Here is an 18,985-nt window from a genome sequence, read left to right on the forward strand (position 1 = left end):
TCCTTTTTTTAGCCATGGAGAGATAAAACAATATTAGCAGGACTGCTCCAAGATACCTGGGAGAGGGTTGAAAACAGTTTGAAATGCTGCGTTCATGTTTGTTCTTTTGGTTGGTTGCCTGCTCAGCACTGCCACTGGAGGGCAGGCAAAGGAAGGGAGAGGAAACGAAAGGCACATTTTATCAAATTTCGTTCCAGAGTTTTGTATAGATCGTTCTTTCTTAGTTAAATAATTGGATACTTGAAACGGTAATGATTATAATCATAGCTACCTACGTAATGATGATTTTTAGTGAATAGTATCTTCTTAAAATTAATTTAGAGGAACTTCTTTGTATTGTCACAGTTGTCTTGTACTGAGAAACATGCAATCTTGGGACTGAAAGGAACGTTAAATACTGTTGTATGCGACTCACATTTTGGGGGTGAAGGAAACTGGTGTCTAAAGAGGAGAAGAGATTTGCCTGAGATTACAGTGAAGAGACTTCTGAGTCCTGGATCAGTCTACGTGGTTCTCATCACTGTTGTTACTGTTTTTTAAATTAGTTCCTTGCTTCTTCTGAGTGAGAGGATTGCAGCTTATAGTATACTAAAAGTAACTGATTTTACCTAGATTAGTGCTTTTGAATATTCTATATTGACATTTTCTTCTTCACTTTGAAAAATTACAATATAGTCATTCTAGTCAAAAGTTCACGATGCCTAGATCTCTCGATAATGGTCCCTCAGTTGTTACTGGTAAGCACAAAATGAAACAAAGTGTTTCTACTACTAATATCTTAGGAAGGGAAAGGACATTTTCCAAGCCCTAGCCCTGTAAAGGATATCAAAAATAACGAAGTAATCTGTTAACTTCTCTGTGAAACTTTGGCTAAGTGTCAGTTACAGACCCGATATAGGTAACAGACTGTATGTGAAATCACTTTGTTTGAGTTTGCAATATTATCTATTCCTGAACAAGGAAAGTAAAAGTAAAAGGGGAATTGTCCTTAATTAATCACATATCTTAACATTCACCAGCCACATACCAGTGTAGATTTTAATAGTATTAAAAGTAATAAGTCATACCTGACATCCTATTTGAAATTTCTCTGGTGTTATCCAGTTTTCAAGCATTCTCAGAATGGAAGCTCCCTATGATGTAAAAGAATGGCAAATAAAACTAATAGAGGATATACAAAAGAAACAAATAGCAGTGATCTCTATTGGGACTAGTATCTCATATTTGTGGGATAATGTCTTCAAGATGACTCTGCTAAATGGTTATCAATCTGTGATTCTAGGGTGAAAATACCATCTGGCATACCTCCATATCTATGCTTCTAAAATAACTAAAAGGCAGGAAGAAAAGGATACAAGGGCCAGCCTTTCATGAACCTAAGATTCAAATAATTATTGCACTTCACCACATGAACCAGTAGATGGGGCTTTCCTAATGAAAGAGAAACTTGGGGAAAAAAGTTTTAAGTCATCTTCTTTGAACAAAGAAACCAATTTCAGGATAAAATTCTGGCAACTTCTTAGGTATATTGGAATAGTTGGGAAAATTATATTTAACAGAGGGGAGTAAACAGTTGAGGGATTAATCAGGTCATATAGTTTAATATAGGTTAGACATATAATTTACTGAAGCCCAGGTGGTGCAGTGGTAAAGAATCTGCCTGCCAATGCAGGAGACACAAGAGACGCAAGTTTAACCCCTGGGTTAGGAAGATTCCCTGGAGAAGGAAATGGCAACCCACTCCAGTATTCTTGCTGGAAACGTCCATGGACAGCAGAGCCTGGAGAGTCTATGGAATCGCAAAGAGTTGGACACAACTGAGCACTATCCACACACAAAGACACATAATTTAGGCATGAAACCCTTCTCTTCCAAAATGGTTTATCTTACTTGGTTTTATTTAGTCTGAAGTATCTGATGAATACCTCTGCTCTCTACTTGCTTTTCATATGTTATAAGACTAACTCTAAAACACTTTATTGGTAGATTTAAACGGCTTCCTGGTGGCTTAGTAGTAAAGAATCCACCTGCCACTGCAGGAGACCCAGGTTCGTTCCCTGTGTTAGGAAGATCCCCTGGAGAAGGAAATGACATCCCATTCAATATCCTTGCCTAGGAAATCCCATGGACAGAGGAGCCTGGCAGGCTATAGTCCATGGGGTTGTAAAGAGTTGGACATGACTTAGCGACTAGACAACAACAACAATAGCCAAAATAGATTTTAAAAATCAATTTTCAAGTAGCTGACCAGAGAAACATTGCTTCCTCATTTAAATTAGCAATTTTTACTGTAATTTATTAAAATATAAGTTATTTTTATACCTAGTAGAAGGCTAAAGGCTTAGAAACATGTATTTATTTCTGACCTATTACCTTAAACCCATGGAATACCTGGGACTTAGGAAGAAGGTCATTTAATAAATATAAATGTGTCTCCATGAATTATCAGAATATACTATAAGTAGATTCAAAGTTTTCATTTTAACTGAAAGATAAAAAGAATAATTGACAATGTAAAAGAAAAATGAATAAAGGAAGTCTAAAAATGCCATGAGAATATATGAGAGGGAAAGCCAAAAAATACGACGCTATAAGCTTCAGATACTAATATATGGTATTTTTCATTCAAGCCAATGTTATCTACTATTCATTTTAATAATTATCATAGTTTGTCTTAAATAAAACTTTGAGTATCTCCTAGAACAATAAAATTTATTCGTTTACAGAGGTTTTTGGACAACTTAGTATAGTTGGTAAACCATAAGAAGTTGAGGTAGAAAATTGACTAAAATATGCTGCTTACAAATGTGGAATATGTTTAGAAGAGAAGCTACAGGAGAAAAAGTTGTAAGAGAAAATGGGTAGCATGAAACTTTGCGTCACTGTGGATTTTCCACACCTTTCATAGAATTAATGGATAAAAATGCCCCATCTATGACATACTAACAAAAGTCATTCATCTTTAAATCTCATATGAAACTGGATGAAAGTAATTCCTTAAATGGACTGGGATTTAAATACTTACTGGAAGCACTCTACTAGAAAAGGTGTCCATGTATATGGCATTTCTCATTGACTACAGAAAAAGATTTAATGTCATTCAAATAATCAAATCAAATAATTTTAAATTGGATGTTTAAAGTATAAATGTTCAGTTATCAGAATGAGAGCCATTTTAAGCAAAAGTGAAAAGAGAAACTTTAAAAAGAATCTGATTCAGAATTCTGTGACAATGACTAGCATTGATTATTTCCACTGAAAATTGCAAACTGTGGAATATTCTGCACTGGCATAAGCTCTACACTATTTCTCCAAACCCACTAACATAATCTAACCATTCTTACCATTTTTAGGCATTTGCTAAGGAAAAAGCCATTAAACAGGAAGACATTCAAAACAGTGTCATATTTTCCCCACCTTACTATAGGAAATTCCATCAAAAACAGATGTTATTTCATCAGGAGTTGTCACAGTGACTACAATTGGGTGTGAAGATATCAAAGAATCATCCTCCTGCACAGGTAATACATCATCAAGTATTATCTGATCACGCTGAAATGACAATGAACCAAAGAAATACAGCACTTTATACTGGTTTATATATAAAAATATTTATAGAACACAGATTGACTCATGTTATTTAAAGCAAGCATTAGGTGTCCAATTAATCAAATTTTGCATTGATTTTTCTATACTGATTCCATTCCCTTCCTCCACATATAATTCCTTTGACTTTGCCCCTATATGGCTGGCCAAGAAGACACAAGCATTTATAAATTCTGTTTCTGCTATTTCTTTATGACTTTCAGACATGTGCCAAACTTTTGAGGCTCTGTTTCCATATCTGTGCAATAGGAATGATGCTATCACCTCACAAATTTGTCTGAGAAGTAAGGAAGAATGTTGATTTGCCAAAAATGGATGTTTTAGGGGTCTTTTCTGCCAACTAATCATTGGAATTTGGATGATTCATTATTGAAGAAAATACTAACTTTTGCATTAGTTCTAATATTTACCTTCTCATTCCAACCCTAGGTTTTCACAGCAAAATAGAGTGGTTGAGAGATCTAGCCCTATAGTAAAGCTTTGTGGATTCAAAGCTCATTTTCTCGACATGTAAGTTTAAGTAATTTCCCTCACTCATTAAATAGGAGTAATGATGGCAGCTACTTTTCAGAAACGTGCAGAGGATTTAATGAGACAATGCATGCAAGCATTTGATATAGTTCTTGGCATACAGTGAAATCTTAGCACATTAGCTGCTGTTATCATTTTGATTCTTAATCAGAATCTGAAATCTAGCTCTAATAAAGCACTACTAATAAAAAGTCAAAAGCTTTATTGGTCTTACTTAATCAAAAACTGTTTCCAAAAGGGAGGATGCTATATTGGTTTACATTTTACAAGTTTGTGAATTCCATTTATGATAGGCAGGATACTACTGTCAAATGATGACTGTCAATCAAGGTAATTTGATTTAAATTTTAATTTTTATGTCCCTAAAATGTTTTGGTAAGAAGAAAGAATCTTATTCTCAATGTCAGTAAATTTGACTCTAGTCTTGGTTGTGTTACCAACTGTCTATGTAATATTGCAAACTTATATTACCTTCCTGGGCATCAGAGTTCTCACCTGTGAAATAAGGCTCCACTATTGTGGTACTTAGCAAGCTTTCTTACAATGCATCTTTGTTCATCTATCCCCTTCACCACCAGACCCTAAATTGGGAGCTTTTATAAGGGCAGGAAGTGTGTGTGTGTTTTATTTAGTTTTGAGACCTCTGTAGTGTTCATTGAATGAAGAATGAATGAATGGATGAAGAATGAATGAGTTGGATCATATGATTACATTTCATTTAAGAACTGAATACTAAATTGTTCTAATATTTAATTGGTGTTTTTGAAACACTAAATATTAAATGTTAAAATATTACATATTATATTATGCATAATATAGCAATATTAAAATGTTATAATTTCTTATATCTTGATATATAGAGGGTTAAAAAAAGTAAAGGACAAAATAACTTTTCATTTATATAGTTTAATTTCAACAAATTACAAAATCAGCATTTTTCAACATAAATGAATGGTCTTCAGCTAGGGAATTTTGTCCCCTAGGTGACATATGAAAATATGTGGGGAAATTTTGGTTTTACAACTGGGATGGAGAGTTACCCAAATCTAGTAGATACAGGCCAGGGATGCTGATAAATAGCCTACAATACATAGAATACCCCCACAACAAAGAAATATCTGGCCCAATAGTTCCAGATGAAAAATTCTGATGTAGATTAAATTTTAAGGAAGCAATTGTTGCAAATTAACTTTTTTAGTTTTTAAACCAGGTTGTGCAAACTTGAAGTACTTCAAGCATATAACGGTCTTCTCATTCTGTCCAGTAGAGGGCAGTAGCCTGTACAGTAGACAACCTTCTGTAACATTTCTTCCACATGCTTACACTTTTATATGTACAAACTGATAAGCATATGCTTTCCCTGGTGGCTCAGATGGTAAAGTGTCTGCCTGCAATGTGGGAGACCCGGGTTTGATTCCTGGGTCGGGAAGATCCCCTGGAGATACTTACATCATGTAAATATACTTGAAAACAGATATAGCTTTTCAGGAAAACAGTATCTGTAGAGTTCATAGAAGCCTCTGTTCCAGGCGCCTCGGGGACAGTTAATAATAGTAATTACCTGTACCTGTACATTTTTCGGGGCGCTTTTAAGCTTACGAGATAGAGAACAATGTTCTTTAATGGAAGAGAGAATGGACTCAGAGAGCGTATATAACTTGCTCAAGGTCACATTCCCTGTAACACACCTTAAAATGATTCATCCGGGATTTAAACCTGAGTCTAACTACTAAGTTTATGTGCTTATCTCTTTGCCGTTTATCTCTTTGCCATCATTTCAGCAAACTGTGTACGGGAAGTCATTTATAAAATTAGGCTTAGACATTTTTCAAAGGGTTAGAACTATGGATACTTTCTTGAACGCAGAGTTCACTCTGTTTAAGCTGGATATTTTTTCCTGCCTTGGCGTGTGTTCTTGAATGACTCTACCAATGACATCCTAGGCTTGTGGTGTTCAGTTGCTTGGGTGTAGGCTCTGAGCATGGTACAGTCACTGGAGCCAGCTGGCTCCACCCCATCCTCCCAGCACAGTTCCCAGTTCAGTACTGCACATGGTCCCTAACTCAGGGCCACTGTCCTAGTCCAAAGTCCCCAGTCTGCTTGGCACGAGCATAATAGAGATTGAAGTTTGCGTGTTTCAAGCTTACCATTTGCCAGTCTTTTTCTGCATGGTCTACTCCCAGGTACTCAAAGAAGGAAGCAAATCCTTCATTTAGCCACAAGTCTTCCCACCATTCCATGGTCACAATATTTCCAAACCACTGCAATTGTCAGCAATAAAGAGATAGTTAGATTCCCATGCCTATGGTACAGAGGCTGAGTAATTTTCAATATAATAATTTGTTCATGCAAGTTTTGTAATGACACAGAAGTATTTATTTCCTGCTTTATTTCTCCCTAGTTTATTATTTACTCAGCATTTATTTCCTGCTTTATTTCTCCCTAGTTGATGCTAAGATTCTATACCTGATGTACAAGCTCATGGGCTATCACAGCAGCCACCCTCTGTTTGTTTGATGAGGCAGATTCATCAGGGTCATAAAGCAGGTTTGTTTCTCTGTAAGTGATGAGTCCCCAGTTCTCCATAGCCCCAGTGCCGAAATCTGGAATAGCAATTTTATCTATGGAAAAAGAGTCCAGTGAGAAATACATTCTTTCCATTCTGTTCATAACATTTCTTACCAAATTAAGTTCTTTAGATGAATGCTTTTTAACAGGCTAAAAATAATTTCTCAGAGTGAAAAACAATCATCTATTTGTATAAACTTTTTTAGTCTTTAACGTGCTCAAAATTTCCATGGGACTTTTTCTGTTGACTCCAGAAATCAGTGTCTTTTATTTCTTAAGGATATGATCGGCAATGCTCTTTTCAAATCCTCTATAATTTTAAGTCTTCTGTTTCTTTCTGTATTTCATTTTTATTTGCTTTTTTTCCCAAGCGTCTGTTTTGGAGGATATGCTTGTAAGGAATAAATTGGTGAGAATTCCACTTTCCAGGTTATCGTGAGTGGTACAAGAGAAATAAACAGAAAAAGACTTTTAAATTAATGTGCTTAATATTTTATTAGATATTATGCTGATTTTTGTGAAGTATTTCTCTTCCCGTCTCCTTCTCTGATGGTTGTGAAGCAATCAAAAGAAAGTGAGGAGGAGCTTCCACAAAGTTTTTCAGAGCCATAGCCATTCCCATGTAGAGAATTTGGCATTCCAGTTGCTTTGCATTGGTAATTTATTAAAGTAAGGGCAGAAACAGAAAAAGAGAAAGTCAGTTGTTGGTTGGTTGGTTTTTTTGTTGTTGTCTTCATTTCATCCCTACAGTCATCTGTATGGGTGTTACATTTACAGTCTTTGCTAATACCACTTGAACTTACTAATAAAGTGTTTCTGATTATAGCACTGTTTTTATTTTCAAAAGAAAACATGTTCCCCCATCCTTCATATTAGAAAAAATATTTATGGTAGGAGCACCAGCTCATTTCAACTGCTGGAGAATCTAGAATTAGTCTTGTACAACAGTGGAAAGACTGGAAATACATAAGACTCTGACAGCATTATTTATCCCTATTGTTTATTAACTCGCTGATGGTAGAGAGGCAATGTAAGCTATTGGGATGGGTACTAATTTTGAAATCAACAAATCTAGGTTGCTCTTTCTGGCTCAATCATTGTCTGTAGTTTAATCTTTATTTGGAAATAAAATACTGTACATTTATCAGGTAAGAAGAGAGACTAGACATTACTCTTGGAGGAATCCAGAATGAATCTTTCAGCATCGAGTAAGTATTAGACAAATAGTGTAGGCATATGATTAAAAGACTAATGAATAACCATTAACTCGGGATGCTAAAAGTAGAGGAAGCGAGTTAACTCAGGTGAAAACAAAGGCAATATTAAAAATAAGAAAATTTAAAAAATGGTTCTCACCTAATTTAGGAAGAGAATAATTCATACCAAAGTAGTCTTCAAAATAGTCAAACACACTTTTAGTTATGTTTGCAGCATATTCGGCTGTGTGCTTTTGCTCTGGCTGGACATATATAGTGAGCTATTAAAAAAACAGAAAACTTCAGTGAAAATTCTTCATTTGGTAAAACACAAAAACTATGATACATGACTTAGTAGAAAGAAGGTGGGCTTTGGAGGCAGATAAGTCTAATCGAATCCTCGTTCTGCATGGCCTTGGGCAAATCACTTCACATCTCTGAAACTCAGGTGTGAAGGAGAATACTGCCTAACTCAGTGAGTAATTTCATCAAGGACTGTAAATAACATAAGACACAAAGGTTGGCATAGTGTATGACATATTTGTAAAATATTTTTTTTCCACTTAGAGCATATATTGTCATCTTAATATTTATGTATCTATCTATCTATGTATCTCTGTGTAATTTGTCTTTGAGGAAATAAGGCATGATTTTTTTTTTATCTAAAGAGCCCTTACATACATGTTTTCCATTTATGCTTTTCTATCCATTGCCATCAAATTACCCTTTTGATATTTTAACTGTTCTACTCCCAGAGTCTAAAATACAGTGATTCAAAATTTTCTTAAGAGGGAGGCATCTTGATAAGCTACATCTCTAAATACCCAGGATATTATTTTATGCCATGACATAATTTCTAAATCAAAGCAAGGATAGACTTTTTATTCCCCAGTTCTGAGCATGTATAACCCGGAGTATCCAGCACAATATTGGAAGAGAAAAACAATATTGAAAAATTGATACTATCTGACTTCAAGACTTACTGTAATGCTACAGTAATCAAGACAATGTGGCATTAACAAAACAATGGAAAAACAGATCAGTACAAGACAATAGAGAGCCTAGAAACAGACTCACATAAAAATAGGCAACTGTAATTTGACAGAGGAGTAAAGGCCTCACCTCGGAGCACAGAGAGTCTCAAGAAATGATGCTGGAATAACTGAACATCCACATGGAAAAAAGTGAAGACAGACACAGCCCTTATAACCATCACAAACATTAACTTAAAACTGATTGCATGCCTAAATATAAAACACAAAGCTATAAAACTTCTTAAAGATAACATACAAAAGCTATCAATAGATGATGTTGGATATGAAGGTGATTTCTTATTTTCAACACCAAAGGCATAAACTATGAAAGAAAAACTGATAAGCTGGGCTTCATTAAAACTTTTGCTCTGTGAAAGGCAGTATCAAGAGAATGAGAAGATAAGGCATAAACTGGGAGGAAATATTTATGAAAGGTCCATTTGATGATTAATTATTATGCAAAATATACAAAGAACTCTTAAAACTCAACAGGAAGAAAGCAAACAACCTAATTAAAAAAAAATGGGCCAAAGGCCTTAACAGACACCTCACCAGGGAAGATATACATATGGCAAGTAAGTATGTGAGAAGCTGATTCATATCATATTCATCAAGGAGATGCAAATTAAAATAACAATGAGATACCACTACAAACTTACTAAAATGCCAAAATTCAAAACACCGACGACAGCAGGTGCCGATGAGGATGTGAAACAACAGGAACTCCTATTGCTGGTGAGAAACAAAATGGTACAGCTACTCTGGAAGACAGTTTTGGCAGTTTCTTATAAAATTAAGCATACTTTTACCATATGGCCCAACAATTGTGCTCCTTTGCATTTACCCAAAGGCGTTTAAAACATACCTTGCACAAAAAATGTTTGTAGCAGCATTAGTCATAATTGCCAAAACTCGGAAGCACCCAAGATGTCTCTCGTGTACCACATAAACTGTGAACAATGGAATATTATACAGTGCTAAAAAGAAATTAACTATGAAACCATCACAAAAAAACAGGGAGGAACCTTAAATGCATATTTCTAAATGAAAGAAACCAATCAGAAAGGGCTACATACTGTATGATTCCAACTATATGACATTTTGGAAGAGTTAAAGCTATGGAGACAGTAAAGAGATCAGTGGTGGACAGGCTGAGGGGTGAAGGGTGGAGAGATTAATAGGTAGAGCACAGATTTTTAGAGCAGTGAAAATACTCTGCATGATGTATTGATGGATATTTGTCATTATACATTTGACTACATAGAATATACATAGAATATACAACACCAAGAATGACCCCTAAGGTAAACTATGGACTTTGGATATTATGATGGCTCGATATAGCTTCATCCTTGGTAGCAAATGTACTGTCTGGAGGAGGCGTATTAATAATGAGGGAGGGTATGCATGTGTGGGAGCCGGTGAGGGGAGGTCATATAAAATCTTTGTACCTTCCTCTTCATTTAGTTGTAAACCTAAAACTGCTCTAAGAAAGCAGTCTTTTTAACAAAGTTTGTGAGGAATTCAAATGAACGGTATTTGTTGAACTTGAGGCCTGATTCTAAAACCTCAAATAAAGCAAAAGATGCAGCCATCTGGTAAGTTTAAGCCTGTCTACCTAACTAGAGCTGGGGCCTCATCACTCTTTAATAAGGAAAAATGAAAAATTAGGCCTACTCTTTTCCTTTTTATTATTTCAAATGCATTGTTAGTTTGCTATTCTTTTGGGCTTACCCCTTTAGCCGTCTTTTCTTAGACGTGAACAATAAGAAAGATCCAATAATTTAAGGGGTGAGTTTCTAAAATCATCTTAAATTACCAGTGGTTAGTGTTCTCCCAGATACTGGGTGATTAACATTCTTGCTTTATTTGCATAAATAAAATTGTATTCATCTTCATCTCCAAAGCCTACAAAGTTCACTCATTTATCATCCTTTCTTTTAAATTTCATTTTTATTTATTTTTAAGTTTTCCAGAAGAGGTGGTACATTTCCTTACTGCTGCTGCTCTCCTGTTCTCTTTGTGAACGATGGCATGCATTTTCCAAGACGGTAAGTAAAACCAAGGATCCCGTCGGTGGTTGCTGAACAAAGTGAAGGTAATTGCCCCCTATGAAATCAAAACCATCATGTTCATATGGCATGACCATGTCGTAAACTGAGATTCTCAGAATTTTTCACCAGTAAACTGATTAGTATGTCAGGACTTCCTCAGACTTTCTGTTCTCTTCTGTTAAAACTTTCAGAAATGGTAGCTTCTCTTGACTCACCGTGCTGTCATCTACTCACTCTGAACATTTATGTTGCCCATAATATTTGGAGAGTGAAACAGGGTTGAAAAAGAGGAAGAGGAGATAACAGGCAGGTCTCCCCGTTAGGTGGAGCAGTGGGGAGGAGAAAGGCTCTGTGCTTTTTCTGCCAGTACCATGCTGGTGGACTGACTTCCTTCAATCAGAAGGCTTCTGAGACAGTGTGATCAGGTTTTCCTTACTCTCCATATTTCTGTTGCCAGCAGCAACAGGCATGCAGTGTCCTTTAACAGAGTTGTGTTCATGTAAACCCAATAAAAATAAAAGTAACCTTTATTTTAAAGTGACCTTTATTTTGATGCATCATCTTTTTTAACCCTGAGATATGGTCATATTTGATCAACTTTGTTCAACTGAGATAAGCTGAGATAAGCAATTTGATCAACTGAGATAAGCAATCACAGAATATGAAGACATTAACCTTGTTAGAGTGTTAGCCAGAGCATATCTGTGTGTCCTATCTGCTCTATATCACAAACATATTTTTATTTTAAAGATTCCTTTCTGCAGCCTTTGGTAGGAGTAGCTAACTCCCCTCCATCATCTGCTAAGCCTCAGCACTTCTGTCCATGACAAAGTTCGGTCAGTTACTCCTGAATTGTCATTGCTTTGTAACAAACTGTTGTTCTAAGTTTACATGCCTGCTTCACTGAGATGATTCTTTTTAAGCATGTGACTAACCATATTGAAATAGCATGGGGTGAGGAAGGAGATATACATGTATATTCTTTCTTCTTAATTTCTATAAAGTCACATATGCCTTTATTATTTAAAGATTTTATTAAAGGCTAAATATAAAGGTTTTATATAAGCTTAATAACTACAACTATCTATGAAGTTTGTAAGTCTTCAAGAACCTACCTAACTTGAATGCATATATTTAGTTTTTAGATACTAAATTCTTTAAGTGTACTAAATTACTGAGATATACCACTGTTGGATACTATTGGCGTAGTAGTGTTAATCGCTCAGTCGTGTCTGATCCTTTGCAACCCTGTGGACTGTAGCCCAACAGGCTCCTCTGTCCATGGGATTTCCCAGGCAAGAATACTGGAGTGGGGTGCCATTTCCTTCTCCAAGGGATCTTCCCAACCCAGGGATCGAAATTGGGTCTCCTGCATTGCAGGCAGATTCTTTACCATTTGCGCTACAGGGAAGACCTGTTGGATACTATCAAAGTGAAAGTGAAGTCGCTCAGTCGTGTCCGACTCCTTGCGACCCCATGGACTGTAGCCCACCAGGCTCCTCTGTCCATGGGATTCTCCAGGCAAGAATACTGGAGTGGGCTGCCATTTCCTTCTCCAGGAGATATTCCTGACCCAGGGATCGAACCCAGGTCTCCTGCATTGCAGGCAGACGCTTTAATCTCTGAGCCACCAGGGAAGCCCCTTAGGCATAACTCAAAACACTGAATCTATTGAGCTAGCATCAGATGTAAAATCTGTGCTTCCTGAAGCCCATATGCACTTGATTATTCTTTTGGGAGGTGTGCTTCATCTGTCTTATCAATGTTGTTGTTGTTGCCTTTCTCTTATCACATGGGAACCCTACCCAAGAAGGCTTTTGGAGTTGTTAATATTATCCCTTTAATCAAGGGTCTCCAGAAATTTGAGAGATGGAATTTAAGTCCACAAGAATTTATTCTAATTGGTTGCCATTACTTCTTTTATGTGTAATCATTATGGTTAATTATTAGTCTTACTGAGTACTTAAAAATTTCCAGGTAATGTGACATTTACCATGCACATCAATCCTATTAATCTAGACTATTAATAATGATAATAAAATATAATATTTTGCATCACTAATGATATCTTTACTCCAGTGCTTTCATTAGCCCAGTTTCCACGATTACAGAATCCAATGAGTTTTGAAAATCCAAAGTTTTGTTTTTAATATGTTCTCAGCAAATTAATTTGGTGGTATCATCTGACCTGAACTGAGAGGAATTTTTTTTAAATAACTTATTTTTCTCACTACAAAAGTATTGCTGTAGAAACACTTTTATTTGGTCATAAGGAGCTACCCCCAAGATCCCACTGCAGTTACTCAGTAATACTCAATATCTGTACATATTGCCTTTCACAAATCTGAAAATTTCTGAATTCCAACATGCAACTAATCCCAAAAATTTTAGATAAGAATTGTAAACTTGTATCTCAAATTTTAGAGTTTGAAGAGTTTTAAAAGTAAACTTCCAATTGTATATATGAGGAAAATGTATACACAAGAGAAATGAAGATGAAACTGACACTAAACTTCAGCACCAAGTTTGTTTTTTACTATATTGTACTGCTTCTTTTCTCTACTCCTAAGAATGAAGCCTGACTTTCCCAAGTTACAAAATAGAGTTAACAACAGTACGTAACTAATAGTTAATGTGAGCATTAAATAAGCTAATGCATAAGCAATACTTGACACATAATAGTTTTCATGTGTTCCATCAAGAACATTTGTATCATCAGAGATAATACATTGAATGATTATCCCCTGTAATTTTCTTTGTCCGTACTTCCTTATATGTGGAATATCCACCCTGTGGTACCCACATTACCATTAGGAATACTAGGAGAATGAAGAGGGAAAAAATAAAACGTCAAGTTTTCAAAGTTCAGAATAGGCTTTTCACACCCATACAAATAAATTTGAAAGCCAAAACCTTTTGATTTGCAAGAGCCTGGTTGGAAAAGGCTTTAGCAATAAAAACAGAAGGCAAGAAAAAAAGTAAACCACAGAGTTTATGCTTTAACAATAGATTGGAAAGAGAGTGGAGGCAAGTCCAGAGGGCTGTGTGTCAATGAGTAACCCCAGGAGAGGGGTAGTAAGGTTGAAGGGACAAGACTCTGGAAGGGTGTCTTAGAGTTGAGACAAAGGCACTGAACTTGGAAAGACCATGTGAACAAAAAGGAATCAAACTGAACAGATGCTTCTAGCCACTACCACCTAGTCAGAAGTCCAGCCAGTGCCTGCAGGGTCCCCACCACCACCTGTGAGCCCTGCAGGCCCGCTGGGCCTGGGACCATGTTTTTGTTGTCCTTGTCTGCTAAGTATCTTCTATGGACAGAGATGACCAAATATCCAAGTTTGCCCAGAAATGTCCCAGGATTCTAAGTCTGTTGTTTATCTGTTTACACCTCTTATCCCAGCATAATTAATAACACCTCTATTATTTATATTCTATAAATAATAAAATATTTGGTCACTCTACCCATTGACAACAACCTGCCTTTCCACTGCCGATCATCCGTCAGACTTAGCACCTGTTCATCTCTTGAGATTTTTCCATCTTATCTGAATTGTTCCAGATAGACACACTCCTTTTATGTGGCCCATGACTCTTGCAGAGCCCCCTGTTTTTGTGTTTTCTGTTTTAGAAGGTGAGATCTTTGGCACCAAAGGGATGGTGTGATCAAAGACCTTAAAACACAGTTGGGTGACAGTGGACAGTGGTGACCACCTATGTTTCACATGTCCATTGAGGTATAGATGTTTTAGCATATTTCACTCCCTTTAGGACCTAGCATACTATTTGTGCACATAGTAGGTGCTCAATAAAGACTGACAAAATGTTGGGGGAACCTCAGTTTTATTATCAATGTTGATGTAGCCAGGATGAGAAGGAGAAAAGAATTTGATATTGTTTTTAATTCTGTAAATGCATGTTTAAGTTACATAGTTAGTATTACTGGATGCCATCAATATGTTTAATTTTATAACTTTGCATGTGTGCTAATTTGCTTCAGTCATGTCCAGCTCTTTGTGACCCTATGGACCATAGCCTGCCAGGTTCCTCTGTCCATGGGATTTTCCAGGCAAGAATACTGGAGTGGGTTGGTTGCCATGCCCTTCTCCAGGGGATCTTCCCAACCCAGAGATCTAACCCATGTCTCTTAGTCACCTGCATTGGCAGGTGGGTTCTTTACCACTAGCACCATCGGGGAAGCATGTTCTTCTAAATATTCTTCCAGCAGTAGATAGAAATTTGGGGAGGAGGAATACTTAGTAGAAAGGAATTGTGATGTTTTGGTTCTTTTCAAGTTTTGTTTGTGATCCTGCTTTATCACAGGAATGTGATAAATTCTTCCTAAATTTTAGATTGTCCCTTATCCATCGATAAATTATTATAAATATGGAAAACCTTGGCTTGAAGTCTGGGTGACTCAGGACTGTATTTTTGCTGTGGCTTTGCAGTTTCAACGTGTGTTCAGAACGTTGAGTCCCAGAGCTCAGCAGCCATGAGGTGCTGTTTGAGAAGCAGCCCAGCATCATCACTAGGTTACACAGAACACTTACTGGCAGCTCACTTCTCATTCAAGTCAAAATTTGGGTAGTTTGATGCGTGGTGATTATCATGACTGCAGTAGAGTTTTTTTTTCCAAACAACATTTAAAAATCTAGCTTCACAGAATTTTATATACTTCTTTGTTCATATTATTTTTGTAAATTTAAGAATAAGAATCATTGGCAATCTTCTGTGGCTTCCTGAATTAAATGCATTCTTTCAAGAAAGATTGATAGCCCTTAATTTAGAACAGTCCTTCCAGGAAAGAAATTAAAAAAAAAAAACTCATTGAAATAAAAATGTTGTAAAAATCAAACTCATTCTGAAAATGTGCCACAAATAGCAAATGCTTTTGAGAATATGGAGAAAAGGGAAACGCTGTTCACTGTTGGTGGCAAGTTGGAGCAGCCACTGTGGAAAACGGTGTGGAGGTTCCTCAGAAAACTAAAGATACAGTTACCATATGCCCAGCAATTACAGTGCTGGCATACACTCAAAGAAAACAAAAGGATTAATTCAAAAATATATACACACCACAGTTTTCATAGTAGCTTATTTACAATAGCCAAGATGCAGAAGCAAACTAAGCGACCAGCAACAGATGAATGGAGCATGTGTGGTATATATACAATGAAATACTACTCAGCCAAAAAGGAAAGAAATTTTGACATTTGCCACAACATGGATGGACTGGAGTGTATTATGCTTAGTGAAATAAGTCAGACAGAGGGAGACAAATGCTATCTGATGTCACTTTTATGTGGAATCTGAGAAATGAAACAAACGTGAATATAAGAGAAAAGAAACAGACTCACAGATACAGAAAACAAACTAGAGGTTACGAGTGGGGAGAGAGAACAAGGGAGGGGCAAAATATAGGTAGGGGATTAAATGGTACAAACAACTATATATAAAATACATATTGTACAGCCCCAGGAATATAGCCAATATTTTATAATAACCACAAATAGAGTATAACCTTTAAAATTATGAATTGCTGTGTTGTACATCTGAACTTTATATAGTATTATAAACCAACTAAACCTCAATAAAAGTGTAATGCAACTGGTGGTCACAAAAGGAAATGTGCAGAGTTAAGTCTTTTGGAACTACATTCCAAACTTGGTTACCTTTTTTCCCAACAATTTTTTAGGATTGGATTCCTAATCTTCATGAGCAACAAGGACATTTTAAACATAGTGAATGGTTCAGGTACTAATATCTGCCATTACCGGTAAACAATTAAGAAGAACATGGGCTTCGATTTGGTTTTATTGATGTAAAGGAGTTCTTGCCAGAATGGTGACTTCAGTCAGGGTATTATAGAGTCTTGGATTGTACAGTGTAACCCGACTGTGAAAGCAAGTGATACATGTTACCAGAATAATACTGTCAGAAGTGGAGTGGATAAGAACGGTTTTCTGATTTATGAAATTTATACTAAATATGTAGTGTTACACAAAAACCAACTTCATCTGTTAGAGGGACCAGTAATATGGAGACTTCGGTTCTAGAGCATACAGCATATTAATGCTTTAATATACCCCCACTTCTCCTGACAGGCGTCCCTGGTGGCTCAGCGGTAAAGAATCCACCTGCCAATGCGGGGGACGCGGGTTCAATCCCTGGGTCGGCAAAATCCCCTGGAGCAGGAAGTGGTAACCCACTCCAGTATTCTTGCCTGGAGAATCCCCGGGACGGAGGAGCCTGGTGGGCTACAGTCCCTGGGGTCGGAAAGAGTCAGACATGACTTAGCAACTAAACAGGAACAACACTGCTCCTACCAAACAGAAATGACAGTCGCAACATAAAAGTGGAAAGCCCACAAGACATATCAGGGCTTCAAACAACGTAAGCACCTCTGTGGAGTGGATAAAAATACAGAGCAGTTGGCAGGGACTAAACCGATCGGCCTACTGGGCCCTGGGTTTGGAAGGAATTCGCAACAAGCTCCTGGGGGTTAGAGCCATGTCATGCTTTGAAAGTTATGTTCTTAAACTCTGACTACTATTTCTGGTTGTTTTCTCATAGTTTTCTGTTTTTATTTTACAGTGGTCATATCTTCTTGAATCTCTGAGGGTAATAATTAAAGGTTGGGTATGTGAGAATGTTTAATCTTTATGGCTTTTTTGGTTTCTAACTATTACTATTTACTCACACTGTGCTTGGCTGTTTATTTGTCTTGGATTTTCTCTTTTATGTTGCTTGTTTTCCTCATATGCCGGTTTGTCTTAGGTTGTCTGTGTAGCCATAAGAATGTAGTACTGTGAGAATAGTGTGGGTTCCCACTGATGTTACTTTTGAGTACATAAAAGTGGTGTAGTTTTCCCGTAGTTCTCTCTGGAGTGGGAAATTGTACTGGAGCATTTGTGCTTAGGTGTTAAGTGCTAGATTTCAATTTAGAGTGAATGGGTAGGGAGCCAGTCAAATGCCAAAGAGGCAGAATCTACCTTGAATTGACATTCAAACTAGATGCCCTTAAGTTTTCCTTCAGTTTTGAAGAAAAGAGCGCCACAGGTTTTTGCAGGAAGGAAAACTCTGGCTAGCTGTCTTCTATAGATAAGATGGAGAGAGAAGTACCTCTTCTCTCCAGTGACTGGTGAAGAGGTGAAGATATGTTTCAGGATATCACATTTCAGAAGGTCTGCAGCAGGGCACATTGTTTGCAAAGAATCTGGAATTTGAGTCTCTGCACTTGCCGGTTGCGTGATTCTGAGCAAATTACTTAGACTCATCGTTTCAGTTTTCTCACTCGTAAAATGGGAGTGATGATTTCTTCCTTCTAAAATTACATTACAAAGAATATAGTGTTTCATATATATAATATATAGCACAGAGGCAGACTAACCATTAGATAGCAAGTTTAGGGCATGAGCAGAATGGGGGCCTCCAAAAAGAGAAACATAACTAGGTAATCATTAGGTTAAAGTATTTAGTATTTCATTTTTCAAGAGAAAATTATTAAGTTCATCATTTGAATTTTTTTTTAAAAAGCTTTATTTGTATTTTCTTACATTTTTAAGAAGATGCTTTTTGAGACCTTGCTGCTATCTTATGTTGAATTACATATTGGGATGGCACCACAAACGTCTCAGTGCTTAGCTACTTGAAGGATATTCACCTACCTCTGATTTCCTCCTCTCCCTCTGGCCTCTATCTTGGACACCACCCAAACACAGAAACCCAATCATTTTACTAAATTGAGCATGCTCAAATATTTAATACTTTTGTGCTGATATCCTTAGAAACTAGCTTTGGATTTATAGTGAATTTTCTCCTGAAATAATTCAAGGCCATCCATTCCTATGGCTATTTTGTTTATTTTTCACCTGGGTCCTCTCAGCTTACATTTTTCTATATTGTTCAGTGTTTCATCAGACTCACAGACCTTGGTGTCTAATGGGCTTTTCTAGTGTGGGGTTTAAAAAGACTGTTCAGAAAAAGTAGACAATCACAAACG

At 36.7% G+C, this 18,985-nt stretch overlaps 1 protein-coding gene across 2 annotated transcripts in view; it reads right to left on the reverse strand.

Moving 5' to 3' along the window:
• The window catches only part of ENPEP (glutamyl aminopeptidase), an 80,699-nt gene that overhangs the window by 45,090 nt on the left and 16,624 nt on the right, over positions 1-18,985 (reverse strand). For both annotated transcript variants that reach the window (XM_068975109.1, XM_068975108.1), the window contains exons 4-8: positions 8,062-8,182; positions 6,604-6,758; positions 6,285-6,398; positions 3,418-3,552; positions 1,068-1,133 (exon numbers count right to left, since the gene is read on the reverse strand). In XM_068975109.1, coding sequence (XP_068831210.1) covers positions 1,068-1,133; positions 3,418-3,552; positions 6,285-6,398; positions 6,604-6,758; positions 8,062-8,182 — 591 coding nt within the window. The remainder of the gene's footprint in view (positions 1-1,067; positions 1,134-3,417; positions 3,553-6,284; positions 6,399-6,603; positions 6,759-8,061; positions 8,183-18,985) is intronic.

Source organism: Capricornis sumatraensis, chromosome 7 (genome assembly GCF_032405125.1).
Source record: "Capricornis sumatraensis isolate serow.1 chromosome 7, serow.2, whole genome shotgun sequence".
Taxonomy (NCBI): Eukaryota; Metazoa; Chordata; class Mammalia; order Artiodactyla; family Bovidae; genus Capricornis; species Capricornis sumatraensis.